The sequence below is a fragment of the Dipodomys merriami genome, unplaced genomic scaffold (assembly GCF_024711535.1).
Source record: "Dipodomys merriami isolate MVZ:Mamm:240054 unplaced genomic scaffold, mDipMer1.0.p SCAF_3, whole genome shotgun sequence".
NCBI lineage: Eukaryota > Metazoa > Chordata > Mammalia > Rodentia > Heteromyidae > Dipodomys > Dipodomys merriami.
The window spans coordinates 15,003,837-15,027,379 of NW_027204492.1; the positions used below are offsets into that span (position 1 = coordinate 15,003,837).

Below are 23,543 nucleotides of genomic sequence, written 5' to 3' on the forward strand. Positions count from 1 at the left end.
TCCCTTCCGCCTTCTATGTCTCTTATTTTGTTTTTACATTACTCTTATTTTCTCTACACTTTTCATTGTTTTTGATGTGTTTAGAATTGACCATAGTATAAGCAGGGAAGGTTAGATTCAACTTAAAAAAATATAGATGGTTATGCAATTTAATCAATGTGTATTATCTATCATTTAAATCTGAAAAGCCACCCTTTATCACAAGATAAAATGTCTGTTTAATAGTTTTAGAGTGAGACTGCATATTATTTAGTGATATCAAACTCAGATCTTTTCCTGATAGTCAAGCTTCCTAAGAATGTAACTTTTGAGGTTACTTTATCCAAATAGAAATGTATGTGGCTTTGAGCAAAAGAAGGGAATCTAGGAGCCCGCACTAGTGGCTCACGCCTATAATCTTAGATACTCAGGAGTCTGAGATCTGAAGATTATCTTCAATTAACCACTAGAAAACCAGAAGTGTGCTGTGGCTCAAAGTGGTGCAGCCCTATCCTTGAGCAAAATTGGTCAGGGATAGTGCCCATGCCCTGAGTTCAAGCCCCATGACTGATCATAAGAAAAAGGAAATTAATAAAAAATAAAAAAGGTAAATGCTTTTCAGAATACTCTTAATTTTTGGAAAGAGGCAATCTGGCATAGTAGAAATAATACTGCACTAGGAGGTAGGAGGCCTCCTGACTCTTTTTTTATTGGTTGGGCAGGTATCAATCTGGTTTGTTCATAATGAAACAATAATAAAGACTTACAATCTTAGCTAGCCTATACTAAGTGCTATATAAGTGGCTTTTTAAAAGTTGGGTATGGCAGCACACAGTTAAAATCCTAGTCAGGGGCTGGGAAGGTAGCTCAGTGGTAGAACGCTTGCCTTGCATGCATGAGGCCCTGGGTTCGATTCCTAAGCACCACATAAGCAGAAAAAACTGGAAGTGGCACTGTGGCTCAGGTGATAGAGCGCTAGCCTTGAGCTGAAGAGCTGAGGGACAGGGTTCAGGGTCCACAACTGACAAAAAAAAAAAATTGCTAGTCAGACTTCAACATGAGAGTTGAAGACAGGAGGATAGGCCAGCCCAGGAAAAAAAAAAGTTAGCAATATTGTATTTCAGCAACCAAGCTGAGCTTAGAGGTACAAATCTGTAGTCTTAGGTAGAAGATTGCAGTCTGGGGCCTGGCTCAAGTGGTAGGGCACTTGACATAAGGCTTCAGTTAAAGCTCCAGTACCACAAGGGGGAAAAAGAACCAATTAATCAGTCTATTCTATTACAAATTATAGAAACCTTAGATATTGGGCTCTATCAGCTAGTCAGAAAAACCTAGAAACAAATCCAACATTATTATGAACTACATTCATACTTAGAACTATCTGTATATATAAAGTTGAATGATTATCTGAGACAGCCTATGAATTCAGTACCTTCCCTTTTCCCTTCATATCTCATGGCCTTTGCATCTGCAAACACAGACCTTGGTCTGTGTTCCTTCCTCCCAACACTTATATGTGTATTCTTTTTTAAAAACAGGCTCTCACTATATAGCCCAAGTTGCCCTCAAATTCACTGCCTCCAGCCTTATCCTCCCAAGTACTGGGATTATAGGCATGTGCCTCCATGCCCAGCAAGTGAGATTTTTACCAACTATGTATTCAAGAACTTCAGAAGGAATTCAGATAGGCCTCAGGAGTGGGAAGAAAATAGCACTCACAAGGCTTGTATACTTGACATAGGAGGGAAGGAACCACGTGCACTTATTGACTTTGGATATTCATAGGAAACTCAAATGTGAATGCTGAGCAAGTATGGCCACTTGGGTTCCTTTCAAGATCAGAAGCTGTTCCCAACTGTCAGTAGAAAAAAAAATACATTGTTGATGAGAGTAAAAAAGATTCTCTTGGGTTTTCCCATAAATCAGGGAAACTTAGTGTGTGCTTTAATTTCAGCTTTTAAGAATTCTAATCAGCTCACATAGACTCAGTTGGGACAATACTATAATACTAGTCTCCTTTAAAAAAAGTTTACAGAGAATGCTGTCTCTTTGATTTCATCACTTCAAAAGGAGATAATTCATTTGAGAAAGATTTATTTATATAGTCTTCCTATGTTCTGTATTTGTGTATTTATGCAATTTATCACAGGTTGGAAGTCTATGAAAGGAGCACATGTGCATTTCTTTGTGTAAGTTGGTAAAAAGCTATGTAAATCAGCCAGGAGGAAAGGTCAAAAGGCATGTTTCAGCGATTTGGGGACCTATTTGAATGCATGTTATATGCTTTTTGGGTGTGTGGAGAGGCTGGATTAATGAAAATCAGTATTATGATTTTCTTTCTCTCGTTCTCCTTCTATTTCTAGATTGCCAAAATGCTTTGGACTTTTTAACTGAATCTAACAAAGTCCAAAATAAACTTGAGACTGTAAAAACAGAAGCTGCAGAAGGGAGATTCAGTGCCAATGCATCAACAAAAAAGACAACCAGAGTTAGTGGAAGGAAATCTTCCCGTTTTTGTGTTTCCCACAGAGCTAATATTTTATGCAGATGATCAGTCAACACATAAGCAAGTGTTGACTCTGTACAATCCCTATGAGTTTGCCTTAAAGTTCAAAGGTGAGTCTCTCAGGTCGAACTTATGAATTTTTAACTAGTCCCTATGAATCTTTTCCTTGCTGAGATAAATTGATTTAAACTCATTAAAGGCCATTGTGATTTTCTCTTGCAGTTTTGTGTACTACTCCGAATAAGTATGTTGTTGTGGATGCTGCAGGTGCAGTTAAACCTCAGTGCTGTGTGGATATGTAAGTCCAAATCACTTCCTGCTCACGTACTTGGCAGTATATGAATATTTTGTGTTTTAACTTGAAAAAGATCTTCCTTACAAGTTACTCCCACATAGGTGGGTATAATCTTTCTAAAATTTTTCTATCAAAGCTAAGATATTTCTGGAATATTTCAAAACAGGCCAACCAGATGCTTCTCGCTGTATGTACCATATTTCTTTGAATATCCATTTCCTCCTGGGGGTTTTAAGTTGAGGCTGAGATGTTCATAAAGTCAAGTTTTGACTTATCCTTTCAATTCCTCCAGCTCTCAGTAATAGTGACTTTAGTTTTCTTTGGAACATCCTGCTCTTAAAATGACAGTTGGGAAGCTAATAATACTATAGTGTAAGAACAATGGTAATACAAGTTCACCTGCGATGATTCAGGTAATAGGCCTGCAAGTTATGCTACATAAACAGGAAGCAAGTATGTTAGTAGTCATCTAGAAAAGGTTATCCAGGTGCTCCCACTTAATTTCATTTTAGGAATATCAGATAATTGGCTATTGGTTCAAGTTGTTCATATTTAATTTTCTCTTTAGAACTGGTGGTGACCAGATGGATCCTTTGACCATCCCTTAATTTAAACTATCAAGTAAATTATATTGGTTTAATTCTTCTTTGACAATGAGAAGCAGAGCTCTTATGGATACAATTTCATTATTTCAAAGCCATAAGATGATGTTTGGGACATTTCTTTGGCGTAGTCTTGCCAAACAAAAAGTATTACCCTTGACCTAATTGTTTTACATTCCCTAGGAAGAAAGAAGCACATTAAACAGACTTGTAGAAAACTTCTAAAAATCACATTGTCTTATACACTTTTTCTCTTTAGAAAAAAATACAAAAGTCTACTGTTAGTCTTCTGGCACTTTAGTCAGACTGGATTACTTATTCAGTTGCATATTTTATGTGTATGTATATATAAATCAGTTTAAGTGGTGAGTTTTGTTACTTGAACGACATGATACAGTATGTATGTAGGAACAAACTATTTCCTATATTCCTAATTAGGGAATATTACTTTAGACAGATATTTAGAAAGAAATACCATAGTTAAAGGGAATTTTTTTTTACCTCAACTGTTTTAGATTTACCCATTTCTTTTTGCAGTTTACTCTGAATTTTCTTTGACATCATTAAGAACTCTATGTTCTTGAGGATTGGTAGGAGTCAGTTAACAGAATTTCACCTATTGAAATCATGAATGCGGCTTAGTGGAAGAGTGCTTGCCTAGCATGCATGAAGCCCTGGGTTCGATTCCTCAGTATCACAAACAGAAAAAGCCAGAAGTGGAGCTGTGGCTCAAGTGGTAGATTGCTAGCCTTGAGCAAAAGGAGCTCAGAGACAGTGAGTAGACCCTGAGTTCAAGCCCCAGGACTAGCAAAAAGAAAAGAAAAAAAGAGAAATCTCTTTGCTCTACTGTGTCTGACAGGCCTCAAAATTTAAACAGCTTTTGTTATTTTTTTGCTGTTTTCAGTGTGATTCGTCACAGAGATGTTCGATCCTGCCACTATGGTGTAGTAGACAAATTCCGCCTTCAAGTTTCTGAGCAAAGCCAGAGGAAGGCTTTAGGAAGGAAGGAGGTTGTTGCTACTCTTCTCCCATCTGCAAAAGAACAACAGAAGGAAGAAGAGGAAAAAAGAATAAAGGATCATTTAACTGAGAGTTTGTTTTTTGAGCCATCGTTTCAACCAGGTACTTTGGATTTTTTAAAGTCTTTTTGAGATCTTACACATTTCTAAGTTCAGTCAGGGAACTAAGAATAGTTATTGGAAAGAATCTGCCACTTTAAACCTATTCAACTACTTCAAAATGAAGCATAGAGACTACAATGACTGAACTAGAACTAGAGGCTGAGAGATGGACACTTGAGCTTTCACTAGACCTGGCTCTAAGGGGAAAGTGTTACGTTAGGCTTTTAAATAAACATTTATTTATTGTATGTATATTGATGATTATAGATGTCATGTCTATATGTTATATGTACACATATGTACACACACATATGATTGGAGACTTCAGGCACTGTACTTGATGATATTAGCAATCTGACAATCTTGTACTGTTGTTTCTTTGACTTTCCTATATCCTTTCCCATTTAATTAGTTTGAAGGAGGAGAGAGATTGTGTTTGGCAATAGGCCAAGCTTAGCTCACTGTTCATATTATTTTGGAAGAAAAAAAATCTCATTAAAGTTGAAGTTAATTAAACTAAGTAGATTATAATATCCCCTGTGGGCTATTAATTGAATCCCTCTCCATTCCTCATTTCCTTCCAGCTTAGATATTCAAAAGTGTTATGATATATTCTTTCAACATTGACATCCTCATTCAGCTCTTCCGACGTCATTCCCCCTCCCTCCTAACTTCTCATTATCTTTCCCCCCCCAAATCAATTATCAGACAAGGGAGAGGAAAATTTCCATAGAAAAATAGAGACTTTTTGATAGTGATATATGAGTGTGAGACCAGCTGTCCTTGAAATTACAACAATATGTGTATGTGACTTAATTTGTCATTACATCGATTTGTAGAACTATAATCAGTTTGGTATTCAGACTTTTTTTTTTTTGTCGGTCGTGGGGCCTGAACTCTGGGTCTGGGCGCTGTCCCTCAGCTCTTCAGCTCAAAGCAAGCTCTCTACCACTTGAGCCACAGCGCCACTTCCGGCTTTTTCTGCTTATGTGGTGCTGAGGAATCGAACCCAGGGCCTCATGCATGCGATGCAAGCACTCTACCACTGAGCCACCTTCCCAGCCCTGTATTCAGATTTTTATTTCAATAAGGCAAGGAGTGGTACCTCTTCCTTTATTGTACCCAAAGTTTTTCTCAATCAATGCAGGGTGTGCCCAGACTTCTGATGGTGCCAAGATTAAGAACTGGATAGTAGATTAGTAATGGACCAGGTAGTAGCTTGTAAATTTCTCTCAGCAGTCATTTATTATCTATCTATCTATTTATTTATTTATTGTCAGTTGTGAGTTTTGAACTCTGGTCCTGGGTGGTGTCCCTCTGCTCTTCTGCTCATCAGCTTAAGGCTAGCACTCTACCACTGGAGCCACAATGCCTCTTCCAGTTTTCTGGTGTTTAATTGGAGCTAAGAGTCTGATGGACTTTCTTGCCCAGGCTGGCTTTGAATCTCAATCCTCAGATCTCAGCCTCCTGAGTAGATAGGATGACAGCCGTGAGCAACTGGGTGGCACCTGATAGTCATTTATTTTTCTTGGTTGTGGGGCTTGAACTCTGGGCGTGGTCCCTGAGTTCTTCATCTCAAGGCTAGCAGTGTACCACTTTTTTGTTTTGTTTTTTTTTGTTTTCTTTTTTATTGTGAAAATACTGTACAGAGGGGTTACAATTACATGGGCATTGTTTTTTGGTTTTTGGTTTTTGTTTTTTTTTTTGGGTCCGGTCGGGGGCCTGAACTTTGGGCCTGGGTGCTGTCCCTCAGCTCTTCAGCTCAAGGCTAGCACTCTACCACTTGAGCCACAGCGCCACTTCTGGCTTTTTTCTTTTTGCTTATGTGGTGCTGAGGAATCGAACCCAGGGCCTCTGGCATGCAAGGCAAGCACTCTACCACTGAGCCACCTTCCCAGTCCCAGCACTGTACCACTTGAGCCACAGCACCACCTCTGGTTTTTGGTGGTTTATTGGAGATAAGAATCTCCTGGACTTTCCTGCCGGGGTTGGCTTTGAACTGTGATCCTCAGATCTCAGCCTCCTAAATAGCTAGGATTATAGGTGTGAGCCACTGGTATCCAGCTTCAGCAGTCATTATTCACTGGCAAGATTATCTTTTCGATTTTAGACAAAGGAGAACCATTTTCAAGTGATGCTTTTTGCAATGCTGGGAATAGAAGAACCTGGGATCTTGCCATACCTACTTAAATGCCCTAGCACTGAGCTACATCCCAGCCAAGCTGTTTTTTTCTTTTGAGACAGGGTTTTACTATGTAGCCCCAGTTGTCCCTCAGGCTCAAGGTTCTTCTGACTCGGCCTCCCTAATGCTGGTATTATGGCATTAGCCACCACATTGGGCTATTTTTCTTAGTATAACTAAGAAGAACTTAGTCTATGTTGATGAAATGGTATTTTTAACTTCCTCTGTCTACTAAATGGTGTCTACTTCCTCTGTCTACTAAATGTGTGGTTTCTAGTGTGTGAAATTTTGTTTTTCATTAAGTTCACCTGAGCTAACATGCCATAATAAATTGAGATTGTATTTTTGAAGTTTTTTTTTTCTCTAGAATTTTTTTTTCTTGGCAATAATTGGGGTTTGAACTCTGTTCAGATTTGCTTTGGGCTGGCATGCTACCACTTGAGACATACCACCAGCCCTGGGTTTTGTTGTTTATTTTGGAGATGAGGTTTCATAGATGTTTTCTGATTGGGCTGACTTCAAACCATGATCCTCCAGATCATAGTCTTCTGAGTAGCTAGGAATACAGGCGTGAGCTACTGGCACCCAATCTTAGAAGGTTTTTAAGATGTCATTTTTTCAGGTTTTTCTTTAGAAGAGATTTCAACAAAAGTATATTGTTAGAAGTATTAGGAGGGGCTGGGAATGTGGCTTAGTGGTAGAATGCTTGCATAGCATGCATAAAGCCCTGGGTTCAATTCCTCAGTACCACATAAACAGAAAAAACCAGAAGTGACGCTGTGGCTCAAGTGGTAGAATGTTAGCCTTGAACAAAATAAGCTCAGGGACAGTGCCCAGGCTCCTGAGTTCAAGCCCTAGGATTGACAAAAAAAAGTAGGATTAGAAGGGCAACAATGTTGAGACTCACTGTTAGCAGGAAAATGTTGTTAAAGGCTTCATCATGAAAAACTGGATTTTCAAATATCCTAAGAACTGACTGTAGTAGAGTATGTCCATAAATCCCAGGACTGCAGAGGCTAAAATAAGAAAATTTAGAGTTCAAGGTCAACCCTAGGGTAAACAGTAAGTTGAACTATATAGTGACCCTATCTCAAAAAAAAAGTAAAATGAAAGATTGTGTGTGTGTGTGTGTTCGTTCGTGTGTGTTCGTTGATTCATTCCTTAGTAGTAGGGCTTGAACTGAAAGCCTTGAGCTCTTGCTTAGCTTTTGCACTCAAGACTGGAGGCTCTACCATTTGAGCCACACTTCAACTTCCAGCTTTTTTTTTTCTGGTTAATTAGAAATAAGCGTCTCTCAAATTTGATTGCCTGAGTTGCCTTTGCACTGATCCTCAGATCTTAGCCTTCTAAGAAGCTAGGATTATAGATGCAAACCACTGGTGCTAGCTTGAGGAAATTAAGTTAAGTATATATAAAGATATATTAGCTGGGCACCAGTAGCTCACACCTGTAATCCTAGCTACACAGGAGGCTGAGACCTAAGGATCAAGGTTCGAAGCCAGCCTGGGCAGGAAAATCTGAGACTCTTATTTCCAATTCATCACAGAAAAGCCAGAAGTGACACTGTGGCTCAAGTGGTAGAGCACTCACCTTGAGCAAAAAAGAGCTCAGGGTTAGTACCCAGGTCCAGAGTTCAAGCCCCAAGACTGGCAAAAAAAGAGATATAACAATAATAAATTTAAAAAGGTAAAAAAGTACCCATAATAAACATAATAATATGTAACTTCTCAAATCTCCTTATATAAGTGTTCAATATTACTTTTTAGGACTTTGATATGTACATACAGTTTGAGTTTTGAGTTTTTTACTTAATGGATTTAACTAAAATAAAGAGAATCTTGGAACTGGAGGTGCAGCTCAGTAGTAGATCACCCACCTAGCAAGCCCAGGGCTCTGAGTTTAAGCCCAAGTACATTAATATTTAAATAAATAAATAAATAAATAAATAAATGGAAGATGTTTTTAAAAGATACAGCCAACGCTTGGGGGGGTTGTCTTAATTACATTATCAATGTACTGCTATATCTTTGTTCTGTTTGAGTCTATGCCCTCTTTAATATTGTTATAATAACTGAAAATAACCTAAAAGTGAGAAGTGATTAAATTATGAGTGTTGATAAAATGGTATGCCAGGCAGGCATTTACAATCATCGATTATTTCATAGAATAATAGATGTTTATATACTGACATAGAGAAAGCTTAAAACATATTTGTCAGTGAATAGAGGAAAACTGTTATGTAAGAATGCATAAAATTATCACTTATATAAAATAACTTTACATGCTTGGGTGGCCATTTGTAAAATCTGAAAGAATATATGCCCAGTCATTGACAATATTATTTCTAGGAGGATGAGATTATGAAGGAGACTTTGTTTTGTATATTTTTATAACATGTTTTATGTTAATTACATAGTGCCAGAAAAAGGCTATATTTCCATTTTGAAATTTTTCAGGCATTTATAAAAATGGTTTTTGGAACTGGGTATCAGTGGCTCATACTTGTAATCCTAGCTACTCAGGAGGCTGAGATCTGAGGATTGCAGCTTGAAGGCAGCCAGGGAAGAAAAGTCTGTGAGACTCTTACCTCCCATTAACCATAAAAAAGCCAGAAGTGGAGGTCTGACTTAAGTGGTAGACTGCCAGCTTTGAGTGAGAAAGAAGCTGAGTTAGAGTAGAAAGCACTGAGTTTTGTCACAAAAAGGTTTTTTGGGGGTAATTTCTCTAAATACTAAAAATTCTTTGAAGTTCTCTTTTCTGTAGGTTTGTAGTTAATGGTGTAGTTATCACAATAAATATTTCCCTTGAAAATTCATCCATGTGAGGGGCTGGGAAGGTGGCTCAGTGGTAGAGCGCTTGCCTTGCATGCATGAGGCCCTGGGTTCAATTCCTCAGCACCACATAAGCAAAAAGAAAAAAGCCAGAAGTGGTGCTGTGGCTCAAGTGGTAGAGTGCTAGCCTTGAGCTGAAGAGCTGAGGGACAGTGCCCAGGCCCAGAGTTCAGGCCCCACGACCGGACCCAAAAACAAAACAAAATAAAACAAAAAAAGAAAATTCATCCATGTGGACTGGAGATATGGCTGGAGTAGTACAGTATTTGCCCTGCAAACATGAGGCCCTGAATTCAAACTCTAGTACCACCAAAAAATAAAAAGATTATGGATGTAGTCTAGCTCAGTGGTAGAATGTGCAATTTACAAGGACCTGAATTCAATCCCTAGTACTGCTAAAAAGAAAATTCATTCTTTTTACAAATGTAACTAAAGTAAGACGAGGATTTTTAGGTATTTATTTATTTATTTATTTTTATTATTTTTTGGGGGGGTCTGGTCATGGGGCCTGAACTCTGGGCCTGGGCACTGTCCCTCAGCTCTTCAGCTCAAGGCTAGCACTTTACCACTTGAACCACAGTGCCACTTCCGGCTTTTTTCTTTTTGCTTATGTGTGGTGAGGAATCGAACTCAGGGCCTCATGCATGCAAGGCAAACGCTCTACCACTGAACCACTCTCCCAGCGATTTTTAGGTATTTATGTTCTTGTTTCATCCTAAGCAAGAATTACTATAAAATTTGAGTTTGTTTTCAACTATCTGGTTGGTAAGGTTCAATTCAATTGTGTACAGCTAAGGTATTAATAAGTTAGAAAAGTTATATTTGATAATAAAATGAGCAGCATTATTGCATCAATTGAATATCAATATTGTGTGGCTGTTGGCTAGTCATTTCAATTAAAGGAAGATGAGTGGGAAAAGCCATATAACAGAAAATGCTGTTATTTGATTTCTTAAAGATGTGCATATATATTATATACATACAGCTAGAACTATGTACTAGTGGGCTTGATAACAGATCTTTTTATTTATTTATTTATTTATTTATTTATTTATTTATTTTTGGGTCTGGTCTTGAGGCCTGAACTCTGGGCCTGGGTGCTGTCCCTCAGCTCTTTAGCTCAAGGCTAGCGCTCTACCACTTGAGCCACAGCACCACTTCCGGCTTTTTGCTATGTGGTGCTGAGGAATCGATCCCAGGGTCTCAGGCATGCAAGGCAAGCACTCTACCATTGAACCACCTTCCCAGCCCCAATCTTTTTATTTTTTAAATGGTTTTTGTAAGCACATTCAACAAGAGATCTATGCCCTTAACTACTTTTTTTTTTTTTGGCCTGGGGCATGAACTCAGGTCCTGGGTGCTGTCCCAGAGCTTTTGTGCTCGAGACTAGCACTCTACTACTTTGAGTCACAGATGCACTTCCAGTTTTCTAGTGGTTAATTGCAGATAAGAATCTCATGGACTTCCCTGCCCAGTCTGGCTGCAATCCTCAGATCTCAGCCTCCTGAATAGCTAGGATTAGAGGTATGAGCCACCAGCGCCCAGATTCTTAACTACTTTTAAAGTGTACAGTATTGTCAACACTGTTGTAGAGCAGATCTCTGGATCTTGCAAAATTGAGACTCAAGCCCATTGATAAGTAGCTCATATTCCTCCCCTAGACTGAGTCTCCCCTTGGTTCTAAGAGTTGGACTATTTTAGTTCTCTGTACAAGTGGTGTTATGCAGAATTTCTTCTGCATACATTTTCCAGATGTTGCTGCTGCTTTCTCATTTGCTATAAATGGGGCAAGAACTTTCACAGGCAGCTTTACAACATTCAAGTGGTGCCTTAACATTTTTTTAATATATGAAATGTGATTTGATTTATGTTAAAAATACATATCTATACAAAGGATGTTTACCAAAACATTTAGCAGTAGCATCCCTCAGTGTGTACCTCAATTTGAATTGCCTTGTTAATATGTATCATTTTTTAAAGTAAAACATGATGTTACCTGCCTTAACATTTTTTTTTTTTTGCCAGTCATGGGGCCTGAACTCTGGGCCTGGGCGCTGTCCCTCAGCTCTTCAGCTCAAGGCTAGTGCTCTACCACTTGAGCCACAGCAACACCTCCGGCTTTTTTCTTTTTGCTTATGTGGTGCTGAGGAATTGAACCCAGGGCCTCATGCTTGCAAGGCAAGCACTCTACCTCTGAGCCACCTTCCCAGCCCCTGCCTTCACATTTTTAAAGATGCATCTTGCTGTACTTGTTAGAATCCAACCTATCTGGAGCTCTTGTAAGGATAACCTTGGAAGATAGTACAGGACAAGTGGAGTGGGCCTTCATCAGAATACACATGGTCCTTGACCTTGAAAATATCATCAGATGAAAATGCATTGAATACATTAGAGACATCATAGCGAGCCCCACAGAATACCATGGTTTTGGTTGTTTCTTCTGGTGATTGTGTGGCTAACTTAGCTGCTAACTTAACTTATCATACCACACGCACTTGTCTAGAAAAGATCAAAACGTGGGCTGTAGCTTCTGTTGACTGTGTATTGAATTTGTATCACCATAAAACCAAAATATCTGGGCAGGGAATGTGGTTCACTGGTAGAGTACTTGCCTAGCATGCATGAAGCCCTGGGTTCGATTCATCAGCCTTGAGCTGAAGAACTCAGGGACAGCGCCCAGGCCCAGAGTTCAAGCCCTACAACCAGCAAAATAAACAAAACAAGCTGTCTCAAGTTGGAGATCATCTGTACAGAGAAGCAGTCTACAAGCATAGAAAAAGATCTATTTTTAGTGCATTCTAACCCCAAGATAAGTATTCAAATGTTTTTTCTTTCATGCAATTGTTTCTAACATATTTATAAGATTATTTCTTTGTTACTTTGTATGTCCCTCCCCCACAGTATAACCCCCGCTTTCACTGTATTTGATGTCCGTATAATTTGTGGAGGGGAAGGGGAAAAACAAATAGTTTAAATAGGGATACAGGTGGACCCATTGCAACAATGAGATGTACAAGTCGTTATGTCAAAAAACAAACTTTACAACTTTGGTGGTGGGGGGAGGGGGGGGAGATAGGGAGAGAGATGGGAAGGGATGGGAAGGGGAAACAAAGGAGGAGGCAACAATGCTTGATAAGAAATGTACTCATTATCTAGCCCATGTAATTGTAACCCCTGTATGCGGTATTTTCACAATAAAAATTAGAGATTGAAAAAAATATTTGAAGGGATGACACAGATCACGATCGATACATTGTATACATGAACTGCTTTGTGAAATGGCAAAGAAACCAATACATATCCTAAAAAAAGTAAGGTAGTGGTGAGTTGGGAGGCATGGGTGAGAAGGTTGAAAGGGGTGATATTGATCGAGATGCACTGTGTTCATAAGCTTCTTTGTTGAATGGCAACTGCTTTGTACAACTACTTAAATAATTTTTTTATTATTGTTTTTTTTTGGGGGGGGTGTCCCATCATGGGGCTTGAACCCTGGGCCTGGGCACTGTCCCTCAGCTCTTCAGCTCAAGGCTAGCGCTCTACCACTTGAGCCACAGCGCCACTTCCGGCTTTATTCTTTTTGCTTATGTGGTGCTGAGGAATCGAACCCAGAGCCTCATGCATGCAAGGCAAGTACTCTACCACTGAGCCACCTTCCCAGCCCCTAAATAATTTTTTTTAATCAGCAATGGTGTTTGAACTCTGGCCCTGGGCGCTGTCCCTCAGCTCTTCAGCTCAAGGCTTGTGCTCTACCACTTTTTTTTTTTTTTTTTTTGGTCATGGGGCTTGAACTCTGGGCTTGGGCGCTGTCCCTCAGCAATTCAGCTCAAGGTGAGCGCTCTACCGCTTGAGCCACAGCGCCACTTTTGGTTTTCTAGTGGTTTATCAGAGATAAGAGTCTCACGGACTTTCCTGCTCTGGCTGGCTTTAAACCATGATCCTCAGATCTCAGCCTCCGGAGTAGCTAGGATTACAGGCGTGAGTCACCAGCACCTGGCTCTCTACCACTTTGAGCCAGGCTACTTCTGGTTTTCTGGTGGCTAATTAGAAATAAGAGTCTCACAGAGTTTCCTTCCTGGGCTAGCTTTGAACTGCAATTCTCAGATCTCAGCCTCCTGAGTAGCTTGGATTATAGGTGTGAGCCACTGGCATCTGGCTTAAATAAAAACAGTTTTTTAAAAAGAATACTAACACATGCTGGGTGTTAGTGGCTTACACTTGTAATCCTAGGTATTCAGAAGGCTGAGCTCTGATGATTGCAATTCAAAGCTTGTTGGGGTAGGAAAGACTGTGAGACCCTTATCTCCAGTTAGGCACCAAAAAAGAAAAAAAGATCTGGAAGTGGAGCTGTGTATCAAAATGTAGAGAGCTAGCCTTGAGCAAAAAAGCTAAGTGACAGTGCCCCAGGACCTGAGTTCAAGCCCCAGGACTGGCGCGTGCGCACACACACACACACACACACACACACACACACACGCACGCACGCACGCATGCGCACACACACACACACACACACTACTAGCACAGAGATTAGGCATATAATTTAGAAATATACATTTATCAAAGATACATGCTTGACTAGTTGTTCCTACCTAGTATGAGATGTATAGAGGGGAGAGAGGGGAGAGTTCTTTTCAGCAAGGACTCACTATGTCCCAGTGCAATTTCATTATAACTTCATGTAATGACTGAGAATGAGGTGATAAGGCTTCAGAAAGTGCAACACAAAAATCCCCACAGAGGGCTGGGAAGGTGGCTCAGTGGTAGAGTGCTTACCTTACATGCATGAGCCTCTGGGTTCGATTCCTCAGCACCACATAAGCAGAAAAAGCTGGAAGTGGCGCTGTGGCTTAAGTGGTAGAGTGCTAGCCTTGAGCTGAAGAGCTGAGGGACAGCACCCAGACCCAGAGTTCAGGCCCCACGACCAGACCCAAAAACAAAAAACAAAAAACAACATAAAAACCCACGGAATGGGAATGGCCGGTGGAGGGAATGAGAGAAGTTAGTCCAAACACAAATCTCCTCTACCCCACCCATACAAAACAGTCCTGGTGAGTGGCAGCCAATGTTTATGAAGGAATTTTCATCTGCAATTGTTTTCAGAAGTGAACTCAGGAATTTTTTTTCTTGTTTCTTTACAGAAAGCAGAAGTGTGTCGTCAGGCCCTAGTTTACTGACTGTCTTCCTGGGAGTGGTGTGCATTGCAGCTCTGATGCTGCCTACGCTGGGGGATATGGAATCGCTTGTGCCTCTCTACCTCCACTTAAGTGTGAATCAAAAATTAGTAGCTGCTTACATCTTAGGTAAGGGTTTTCAAGATGGTTTGGGATGTTATGTAGGGTTTTATGGGGGGGGCGTCCTTCTGGAAAACAGATGAAAGCTAGCAAGCATGAGGTGCTGAGTTCAAAATAACACACACAGGGCTGGGAAGGTGGCTCAGTGGTAGAGCGCTTGCCTTGCATGCCTGAGGCCCTGGGTTCGATTCCTCAGCACCACATAAACAAAAAGAAAAAAGCCGGAAGTGGCACTGTGGCTCAAGTGGTAGAGCGCTAGCCTTGAGCTGAAGAGCTGAGGGACAGCACCCAGGCCCAGAGTTCAGGTCCCATGACCGGACCCCCCCCAAAACAAAACAAAACAAAACAAAATAACACACACACACACACACACACACACACACACACACACACACACACACACACACACACACACACACACACACACACACACACACACACACACACACACACACACACACACACACACACACACACACGAGCTAGGCATGGTGACTTATGGCTAGCTTCTTGGGAGGATGAGATATCCACACACACACACACACACACACACACACACACACACACACACACACACACACACACACACGAGCTAGGCATGGTGACTTATGGCTAGCTTCTTGGGAGGATGAGATCCAGACCAAGCAAAGCTTGTATGACTTCCTGTCAACCAGTAAAATGCTGGGCAAGACAAGAACCTGTTATCTCAGCTACTTGGGAAGCATAAAGAGGAGGTTTGTAGCTAGCCTGGGAATAAACGAGACATCCTACTTGATAAATAATGAAAGCAAAAAGGATTTGAGGGCATGGCTCAAGTAGTAGAACACCTTCCTGTCAAGCACAAGGCCAAACACAATTATTAGCAAAAAGAGAAACAGATTAAGGATTGCTTCAAAAGCTTCTTCAACATCAGGCTCAGTGGCTTATAACTATAATCCTAGCTACTTAGGTGGAGATCAAGAAGACTACTATTTGAAGTGATCCCAGGCCACCCCCCCCAAAAGTGTGTGAGACCCCTATCTCAGCCAACAGAAAAGCTAGGCATGGCGATTTGTGTTTATCATCCCAACTGTGAGAAGGATAAATAGGGTATTGGTGCAGGCCAACATAGTTTATTATTTTTAAAAAAATGCACAAACAACTGAGGAATGGCTCAAGTGGTAAAGTCCCTGCCTCATAAGCACAAGAGCCTCAGGAAAAAAAAGCATGTTGAGATCGAGTGCATTTGAACATTTAATCTTTGGTTTACATTTAGTTCTCTTCAGTGTATTTACCTAGTAGCAAAGCCTGTATTTAACCAATTATTTTCCTTGTGCTGAATTAAATTGGAATATGACATGTATAAAATGCATATGTCTCAAGATCCAGCATTTCTGCTTGTGGAAATAAGACAGATGCTTACAGCTGGGCGCCGGTGGCTCATGCCTGTAATCCTAGCTGCTCAGGAGGCTGAGATCTGAGGATCACGCTTCAAAGCCAGCCCTGGCAGGAAAGTTCATGAGACTCTTATCTCCAGTAAACCGCTAGAAAACCAGAAGTGGTGCTGTGGCTCAAGCGGTAGAGCACTAGCCTTGAGCTGAAGAGCACAGGGACAGTGCCCAGGCCCAGAGTTCAAGCCCCACGACCGACAAAAAAAAAAAAAAAAAAAAAAGACAGATGCTTACAATAGTGAAGATGGACAATGCAGCTTTGTTTATTTATTATGAACCTTTCTCCTTAAGCCAGTTCCCTCCTCTTTTTTTTTCATTGTTTTGATTATGTTGGTTTGAAATACTTTAGTTAATTATTTCAATTGAACAAACATTTATTCAGTATTGTCCATGTATCCAGGGTGGTGGTTCTGGTGATGAATGATTCTTACCTCTATTCTCTTGTCACTTCTATTTACTATTGACTCTCCATATTCCTTGGTGTACTCTTTTTTATTTACTTCGAAATTGTCTTCTAAGTTGTCTCCTCATGATCTGGCTGTGCTTCTCTCTCGTTTCCTTTAGCTTGGATTCTTTTCTCCCTAGAACCGTCCATCACATGACTGTCAGGTTGACTTGCATTCTTTTTTAAAATTCAATGACCACATCATACTCTCAAACCCTTCAGTATAATGACAGTTTTGCATTGAACACAATCCCTGTATCTGTTTGAGCCCTAAATGAGTCAATATTATCTAACTGCTTCCTATATAAATCCACAACTAAAGCCTGTTGGATGATATATTGATTCAAAAAAGAAATATCTAAACTGGATGCTGGTGGATCACAGTTATAATCTTAGGGAACTCAGGAAGCTGAGATCTGAGGATCACCGTTTCTGCCCAGGTAGACAAATTCTTGAGACTCTTAACTCCAATTAACCAAAAAGCTAGAAGTGAAGGTGTGCCTCAAGTAGTAGGGCACCAGTAATGAGCAGAAAAAGCCAAGCAAGGTCCTAAGTTCAAGCCTCAGTACCTACCTGCATCTTAAGTCCTACCTTCTTTCTAGGCCCTTGCCTTGACCTCATCTGAAGTGCTTGCCTGGCCATCTCATTGCTTCCTGTCCATGTTTTTAAAGCTTTTAGTTATAAAGGGGAGGATCTCATGGTTACATCTCTTTTCCTCATGTTTACACTGTTTTCCAACGGATCTTACTCTATCACTCTTCCTGCTCCTCTCCTTTCCCCAAAAAGCATCTCCAACAGGTTTCCATTTTCTTTTTCTTTTTTTTTTTAAAATTTATTTTTTATTGTGAAAATACTGTACAGAGGGGTTACAATTACATGGGCAAGGTAATGAGTACATTTCTTATCAAGCATTGTTGCCTCCTCCTTTGTTTCCCCTTCCCATCCCTTCCCATCCTCCCCTGCCCCCCCCAATACTCCCCCCCCACCAAAGTTGTAAAGTTTGTTTTTGATATAACGACTTGTACATCTCATTGTTGCAATGGGTCCACCTGTATCCCTATTTAAATGACTTGTTTTTCCCCTTCCCCTCCAAATTATACCGACATCAAATACAGTGAATTGCAAATCTATTTCAATCATATTCAATCTCCTTCACCCTCCCTACCACTCCACTAGTTTCTACCTACAGGACAATCTCCCTCTCCCACCCCATGTTCTGTCTTTTAAGGCTTATCTCAGCTTTTATCTCTCTCTCTGTGTGTGTGTGTGTGTGTGTGTGTGTGTGTGTGTGTGTGTGTTTTGGTCATGGGGCTTGAACTCACGTGGGGCTTGAACTCAGGGCCTAGGCACTGGCCCTGAGCTCTTTCGCTCAAGGCTGGTTAGTGCTCCACCACATTGAGTCATAGCTCCACTTCTGGTTTTCTGTTTGTGGTTAATTGGAGATAAGAGTCTCATGGGCTTTTCTGTATGGGCTGGCTTTGAGCCACGATCCTCAGGTCTCAGTCTCCTCAGTGGCTAGTAGTATAGGCATGAGCCATTGGCGCTTGGCTTCAGCTTTTATCTTTGAGAACAATCTTTCTTACAGCCCCGTCCTCCTGATAATTTCCCTTCCCTGTACTTTTTTTTTGTCAATTGTGGAGCCTGAACTGTGGGCCTGGTTGCTGTCCCTCAGCTCTTCAGGTCAAGGCTTCTGCTCTACCACTTGAGCCATAGTACCACTTCTGGCTTTTTCTGCTTATGTTGTGCTGAGGAATGGAACCCAGGGTCTCATGCATGCTAGGCAAGCACTCTACCACTGAGCCACCTTCCCAACAACTCCCTGTAATTTTTTTTGTCTGGTGCTGGGATGGGACGTAGGGCTTCATGCATGCTAGGCAAGTGCTCTACTATTGTACTTCATTCTAGCCTTGTAATTAAAAAGAGTTCTAGGTACCTGTTGCTCACACCTCTAATCCTAGCTAATGAGGAGGCTGAGATCTGAGGATTGAAGTTTAAAGCTAACCTGAGCAAGAGAGCCTAGAAACACTCATCTTCAATTAATCATCAAAAAGCCGGAAATGGAGCTGTAGCTTAAGTGGCAGAGTAGTAGCCTTGAGCAAATAAATACTTAGGAATAGCAGCACCCAGGCCTTGAGTTCAAGCCTAGGACTGGGAAAAACACAAATGTCACTTAGTTCCTTACTTACCATTCATTTAGGATTGAGCATGTCCACAACTGCTTATGGATTTTTTTCAGACAGGGTCTGTCTTATGTAGCCAGGCTGGCCTCTAACTCTCCATCCTTTGGCCTCACTTCCTCTGTGCCGACCTGTCGGGCATGTTTGTGGCTTCCTATGTGGAATCTCTCAAGCAAACCAGTGTGTCTTTGTACCCCTAAAGTCCTAATATATCAGGTACTTAATATTTCTGTTCCTGAAGTCAGCTGATTTACCATCCCTTGAAAATGGTATGTCTGCTATTGTTATAGCCAATGTGACTGGATAAAGTAGGAGTTATTGGATGGTGAAATTAGCTATGACTAGACATTAGTGATTTAATTAAATCTATCCAGTGAGCGCCCATTGCTGTAAATTTCTTCTGTATAATATCAACTAAATTCAAATTGACTTGAGTTCTTCATAGAGTGCCTGCCTATGGTGCTATATTTCATTTGCTTGTTGAGGTCCAAATAATTTCTTGTAGAAGGAAAGATTTTATAAAATGCCATGTCTTTAACTATTGCCTTTTTATTCTCCAATCAGGTCTTATCACAATGGCTATACTACGGACATGAGAGAAGATTTAAACTGACTTCCGGAGTAAATTTATATTGAAAATATATTGAATGTGGACTGCCTTTTATCCCTATTTCACTCCATTAACACTACAAACTGTTGAATGATTTCAAATAATTGAAAACATATAATATATATATATATATATATATATATATATATATATATATATATATATAATTACTCAGTAATTTTATTTGCGGGATTCCAGTACTTTATGTTACAGACAGTAAAGATGATTCTAAATGATAGAGAAATTATTTGAAGAGAGTCTTTTAAGTTCTGTATCTATTGTGCAAAGACTTTAATGAAAACATTTGTTATTTTCTCATCTTCTCTTCTAAATTCACTTTAATTGATAAGGTCCATATGTCCTTCAACATTAAAGGCCTAAATGAACAAACTGACTAGCTTAAAAATAAAATTGTATTTATTTGCTAGCTATGATCAATGCTACTATGTAAATTTATACCTTGCCCTCTATGGTTACAAACAGTTCTTAGAGTGTTTGTAAGAATAAGAGTTTTACAGGCACTGTGTGGAGAATTAATCACAAGTATAAGGTATTAAGGGATCATGATTATTGTAGGATCTCGCAAAAAACAGGACATGTTTAATTCATCTTGTGAACTACCAAATAGGGTTGTAGTCCAGACACAAAGCATATATATAAAAAAATATATTTATATATATCTTACAAAAGTAGGCTGATGGCTTTGTTTGGTCTAAGAGTTCTAAAGGAAGGCAGGCATTTGTTAAATTAGTTGGCTTCGCCTGGCTTTACCTCTGGTTAATGCTTTACGTTAATGGGGGGAAATCACTAACTTTTCTTCCAAGCTCTTTGTCTGCCTGCCTCTTAAGTGAAATGCCCAGATTTGGAGGATCAGATGCCAGGTGGTTTGTGTGGAGATGATTTTTCACCTTAAACTCTAAGCCAAGTTTGGAAACCCCTTGATACCTGTGTCTATTTTATATCAGTCACTGATACATTTTTTAAGGTTTTATTTATTAAAACAACTTTACCAAAAAAGTCCCCTAAGCACAACTATTTACATTTCTTTATAGCTTCTTCCAATCTCTAACATACAAATATTATATATATATATATATATATATATATATATATATATATATATATATATATGCAGTTTTAACTGTTTTGCAATAGCAACTGCTCTTTTGTCTTAGGATTTTTATCTGAAAGCACAATGCATTGAGTCTCTTGTAAATCAACTTTCAGATCTTTTTACAGAATGAACTTAAACCCTGCTACTGTAGCATTCTCAAGGAATAAATGTAAACACAAATGGATGCCTGAAGTTGTTTTCTGCAAGCAGCAATTCTGCTTCTAGAAGCTTTTATGTCTAGTCTTTCATAGTCATTGTTTAACCATTTGGGGGAGCATAAATCATTCAGTGGATCATGTCTGTATATTGTATAATAACTGAAAAGCACATAAATGTAATCTACTTTAACTTTGTTAAAAACCTCTGGGAGGGTCTCCCTCTTGTTTCTCTACCCATTTATTAAATCCTCTGTGTGTGTGTGCACGTGCAAGTGCATGCACGTGTATGTATGTGATAACACATTGTAAAGAAAATAAATTACGTTAAAACGTCAAAGAAAATGAGACCCAAGTTTCATCAGAATTTGAACATTGTGTTTGGTTAAAACTCTGAGTTCCTCAGAGGTTAACCCACTTCAAAAACTGAAACCTCTAAGAAGGCATACCATTGAAGACGATAACCCTGTCTACTCAATTCCCACAAGTGACCATTTTACTAGTTTGAATATACTTCTGATGTTTCAGTTTTCTTTTTGCCCATCCTGGCACTTGAACTCAGGGTGTGAGCACTGTCCCTGAGCCACTTTGTGCTCAAGACTAGTGCTCTACCACCTGAGCCACAGCATCACTGCTGGTCTTTCTGAGTATTTGTATTGGAAATAAGAGTCTCAGACTTTTCTGCCTGGGCTGGCTTTGAGCCACAATCCTTAGATCTCAACTTCCCGAACAGCTAATTTTTGCAAGTGTGAGCCACCAGCACCTGACCCAATGTTTCTTCCTGGAACTATAGTCTTTATTTCTTTTGTAGTTAAGTGAGAATTGTGAATCCTCAGGGAAGTGGGGCTTGAATTGGCTTTGGATGGGTGAATTTGGTTCATATACAGAGCTGCTGAGTTCGCAAGAAAAGGCAAGGCTGAGTAGGCCATGAAGCAAGGAGAGTTGTCTTAAAGCAGTGACAAGGGAGATATTGGAGACTGGTGTGTATGTGCGCCTTTATTTCCATTCCACCATGAAGAAAATGTTTCACTGCCAGCAATTCAAGGAGATGAACCTAGGCTAGCGGGGAAAGAACCAAGCTAGCCAAAGGTCCATATAGGTATTAAAAAGTTCAGTCAAAGAAGAGGTAATGAAGTGTTGTCATGGTGAAAACAAATATGATTCATCCTAAAAGCAGCTACCAAACAGGAAACACAGCAAGAGACACAGCAATGGTTGTAATTATCTGTCACTGCAGGTGTTTCTGCCGCCTCAAAATCGTTAGACCAGCTCCATTCTTCCACCTGAGTTCACTTCAAAACGAATGGTACAAGGTCTGCATGTGATGTTTCAAATTTCTAGAAGAGATTCTGGGAGCAAGTGTCTCTTAGATATTTTCTTTTATTAACTGAGGGATTAAGTAGGAAAACTAACAACTGCTCAGGAGATAGCTAACTGCAAGGTTCATATGGAAGTAGATACTAAGGTTTTAAAACTTTGCTGTTATGAAAGAAACAGAAGATTTCAAATGCATGTAATGCCCTGACATTTAGAAAGAGCATGCTTAAAAGGAATACTTTAGAATGACAGCAAGTCAGGGGTGAAACTGGGACCCTGTGGCTTCAACAAGACATTCAAAATGGAGGAATCCAACAGAGTTGAGCTGTATTAGCCCAGCAATAGAATGTCAAGTTAGTGATTATTGCATTAGGAAAATATTTGCTACACCTATAATCTGGAAGTGATAAACAACATACCAGAGCCGAACAGGATTAAATGCCAAACCGAATAACCGAGCTGACCTAGCAAAGGACATGAGGATGAGGCCTTCTCCAGTTACTGCATCAAAGACCCTTTCAGTAAGCCATAGGCAGAGAAAGAAATGAACTAGAATACAGGATTGGAGAGGCTTTGTATGACCAAGGTAACAAAATGGTAACTGGACTGAAACCCAATCTGGCTGTTTTCCTTATGTTGTACTTCTAGTTATTTTTTAACTTCTCATTTGCCCACTTGGTTTATCAAAAAATCTTCAGCAAATTAAAGAAATACCTAGTCTGGACTATGGAAGCATCAGTGCCAATAAAAGTTGGGCCTAGTTCAAGGAAGATTATTGTAGGGAATTCCCAGCTCACTAAATGTATTTTCCAATTAGCCAGGAGATTGCTTTATGAGTCACTGAGCTCAACAACAGCCAAGGTGGAAATTCAGGATGTGATCCAGGTAAGCAAAGGACAGGCTATTCTAGTAAAATGGAAATAAATGATTTCATAAGAATATAGGCAAATTTTAGTCCAACAATATGGAGACAACACCAAATCTGTTTTGAAGCCTGAGCTGTGCTAATGTTAAGAAAAACAATGTTCCAGGAAATGGAAACAAGAGGGTTTTTTTGTTGCTGTTTTTGTTTTCTTATATTTTTTTCTTGTTTGTTCATTTATCTGTCTTTGGGAGTGTAAGGGAGAGCACAGAAATGCAGGGACAAAGGGTGAACAAATGTAGCAGTGATACTTAGACCTTTTGTTGAAAATGAACTATACGACTTGTCTGTGGAGATGGGGGCTAGGGGGAGGGGCCTGGGAAAGAGCAAGGGGAAGGGTGACAATGTCCAAAAAGAAATGTATTCTTTACCTGACTTATGTAACTGTAATGCCTCTGTACATTACTTTTACAATAACAATAAAAAATATTTACAAGAAAAAAAGAAAATGTGCTACACTCTGGGATGGATGGCAGAATGCAAACTTGGCATGCACATGCAGATAAATCCCACAAGGAAATTGCTTTTGCCCAATTGTAAGTCACAGGAAGAGAAGAAAGGAATGG

The 23,543-nt window shown here is 39.9% G+C and overlaps 1 protein-coding gene across 2 annotated transcripts in view; it reads left to right on the forward strand.

Moving 5' to 3' along the window:
* Window positions 1–23,271, forward strand: part of Mospd1 (motile sperm domain containing 1) — a 35,085-nt gene extending 11,814 nt beyond the window's left edge. For both annotated transcript variants that reach the window (XM_070039682.1, XM_070039683.1), the window contains 5 exons: window positions 2,343–2,595; window positions 2,708–2,783; window positions 4,287–4,504; window positions 14,655–14,816; window positions 19,424–23,271. In XM_070039682.1, the coding sequence (XP_069895783.1) occupies window positions 2,442–2,595; window positions 2,708–2,783; window positions 4,287–4,504; window positions 14,655–14,816; window positions 19,424–19,455 (642 nt within the window). In that variant the 5' untranslated portion in view covers window positions 2,343–2,441 and the 3' untranslated portion in view covers window positions 19,456–23,271. The remainder of the gene's footprint in view (window positions 1–2,342; window positions 2,596–2,707; window positions 2,784–4,286; window positions 4,505–14,654; window positions 14,817–19,423) is intronic.
* Window positions 23,272–23,543: the final 272 nt, after the last annotated feature.